General features: G+C 45.0%; 1 gene segment (V, D, J or C); it reads right to left on the bottom strand.

The window, feature by feature from the left end:
• Positions 1–1,274: 1,274 nt before the first annotated feature.
• On the bottom strand, positions 1,275–1,726 carry LOC119877554. The segment is given in 2 exon segments: positions 1,275–1,587; positions 1,683–1,726. Coding segments are annotated over 2 exon segments (357 nt in total).
• Positions 1,727–2,768: the final 1,042 nt, after the last annotated feature.

The raw sequence follows: 2,768 nt of genomic DNA, 5'->3' as shown, positions 1-2,768 counted from the left end.
ATTGAACTGGAAGGTATTATGCTGAGTGAAATAAGTCAATCGGATAAAGACAATAGTCATAGGGTTTCACTCATATGTGGAATATAAGAAATAGTGAAAGAGAATATAACAGAAAGGAAGAAAACTGAGTAGGGGAAAATTAGAAACAAAGAACAACCATGAGAGACTCCTACTTCTGGGAAACAAACAAAGGGTTACGGAAGAGGAGGAGGGTGGGGGGATGAGGGAAAGGATGACAGGTAGTAAGGAAGGCATTGATGGGATGAGCACGGGGGTTATATGTTGAAAAATTGAATTTAAAAAAATATATTTTTTAAATTAGAGTGCCTAGGTGGCTCAGAGTTTGAACATCTGCCATTGGCTGAGGGCATGATCCTGGAGTCCTGGGATGGAGTCTCACATTGGGGTCCCTGCAGTGAGGCTCTTCTCCTTCTGCCTATGTCTCTGCCACTTGCTCTATGTCTCTCATGAATAAATAAAAAAATCTTTAATAAAAGAAGAAAATATGCATCTATAGAGGCTCCTTGCTGGCTCAGTCAGTGGAGCATAGGATTATTGATCTCAGTTGTATGTAGAGGTTAGTGAAAACCAAATTCTTAAAAATGGAAAATATTGGGGATCTCTGGGTGGCAGGGTTTAGTGCCTTCCTTCAACCCAGGGTGTGATCCTGGAGTCCCGGGATCGAGTCCCCCAGTGGGCTCCCTGTGTGGAGCCTGCTTCTCCCTCTGCCTGTGTCTCTGCCCTTCTCTGTGTGTGTGTGTCTCTTGTGAATAAATAAATAAAATCTTTTTAAAAATGGAATATATAAATGTAATATTTCCTAAAACATAGTATCATGGTGTGTGCTCTCACCTGTATGGATTTCATCTGTGCTCTAAATGTTTTATGAGGGAAAAAGTTTTAGTGATGTTAAGAATAATTCGTATTAATAAACATTTTATCTAGCATTTTCGAGAATCCATTGGTATCAAGACTAAGAAAGGAAAGCGTTACAGGGAGGCACCATTTCATGCCAGCATCCCCAGGGAATATGCTCTACTGCGGTCACCAGTAAAGGGTACACTACCTTAGGGCATGTGTCCCTGCTCGGGAATGATGGCCCCAGGACTATGCCCCCCACCTCATCTGCCTCTGTCACTGTGCTTAGCTGTCTCTTATCACTGTCATACACCTGACTTTAAGCTCAACAGAAGCTTCTCGATGATGAGGGCTGGAGACAAGGGCCCAGGGGCTTTTGACTGGCTACCTCCTTATCTGAGATGCTGTGGGTAATTTTAGCTGCTCCCACTGACATCATGCATACCACAGTAGTAGTCAGCCTCGTCCTCAGGCTGGGCTCCTGTGATGGTGAGGGCGGCTTTGTTCCCAGAAATGGATCCAGAGAAGTGATCAGGAACTTCAGAGGGACAGCTGCTTGTGTCATAGACAAGCATGCGAGGAGACTGGCCTTGGGTCTGCTGGTACCAGCTGGTGTAGTTACTTGTAGTCAGTGACCCAGAGCTGAGGCCACAAGTGAGTGTGACTGTTCCGACTGGAGACACTGAGACTGATGACTCCTGGGTCACCACAGTCTGAGAATCTGCTCCTAAAACAAAGGAGAGAAAGGTGTTGTTATGAGAGATAAGGGTCACCCTGAGACCTTGATTTTGTGTGCTCTTCAAGGATGCAGAGTCCATTTCCCTGAGCCATAAGCAAGGAGCCCAAGAAGAAGCACCATCCAGACCATGGTGAGGACCCTCACAGGATGTGGTCTCACAGGCTCTTTGGCTGGAGTAGGGTGTCCCTGGGCCTTTTCTTGACTCCACACCTAAGAGAATAAGCAAGTGCTTCACACAAATCAGCTTCCTCTTTCCCCTGGCCCAGGGTAACTCGCATATAATCCGGGAGATCTTGAAAGGAGCAGATGCTGGGACCTCACACACACCAATGATAGCATGATGACTGGGACACTGAGCGTCAGGAAGACCTCTTTCACCAAATCACACTCCTATGACCCTGGTGACCTCCATCCCAAAGTTCCTTTCAGAGAATCCTGAGATCTGTATGAGGAGATGGATATGTATTCCAACTCCTGGCCCTGTTTCTAAATCACCTCAACTCTAAACCCTCAGGGTGACATATTCTTCTCTCCCCAGGTACATTATTTCTTGTCTCCTTGGAGGATCCTAGGAGTCACTCCTCCATCCATGATGACACTGGGAATCTCAGAGTCCATGTGACAGCTGTAGCGATGGTGCTCTCCTCTTCATTAATCATGGACTGTGTTTACAAGGAGTCCAGGGGGTGCCGACCAAGGATGTCTCTTTATCAGAAATGAACACAACACTGTGGGAACAAGTGAACCTCATGGAGGATTTTGAACACCATTTTCCTTTGTGTTCTGTTGAGGATCAGATGGCTCTGGAAGGCTGGGAAGGAACCTGGAGAAGGAGGACTGCCAGGAGCATAAGGATTCTCCAGGAACAGGGGAAGATGAGGCATAGACCTCATGTTTTTCCCAGGGTGAGATACCATATTGACTGGCATTCATTTTGGATTTACTTGTAAATGGTTCTTTTGATAAATCCTGCATGTTCTTTCCCATTTCTCTTCATGTTTAAGATTCAGAACTCATATCTAAGAAAAATAGTCATAATCCTGATTAGCCTATTAAACGAACACATCCCTGACATTTTAGAAAGAATAGGTAATTTCATTACGATTGGGTTTTGAGATGAGGAGCAGTATCTATACTCAAGAGAATAGAAGAATGAGGAAAGCTGAAAACA

The sequence above is a fragment of the Canis lupus genome, chromosome 26, assembly GCF_011100685.1.
Source record: "Canis lupus familiaris isolate Mischka breed German Shepherd chromosome 26, alternate assembly UU_Cfam_GSD_1.0, whole genome shotgun sequence".
NCBI lineage: Eukaryota > Metazoa > Chordata > Mammalia > Carnivora > Canidae > Canis > Canis lupus.
Note: the sequence above shows the minus strand (reverse complement) of the source record. Positions and strands in the feature narration are given on the sequence as shown.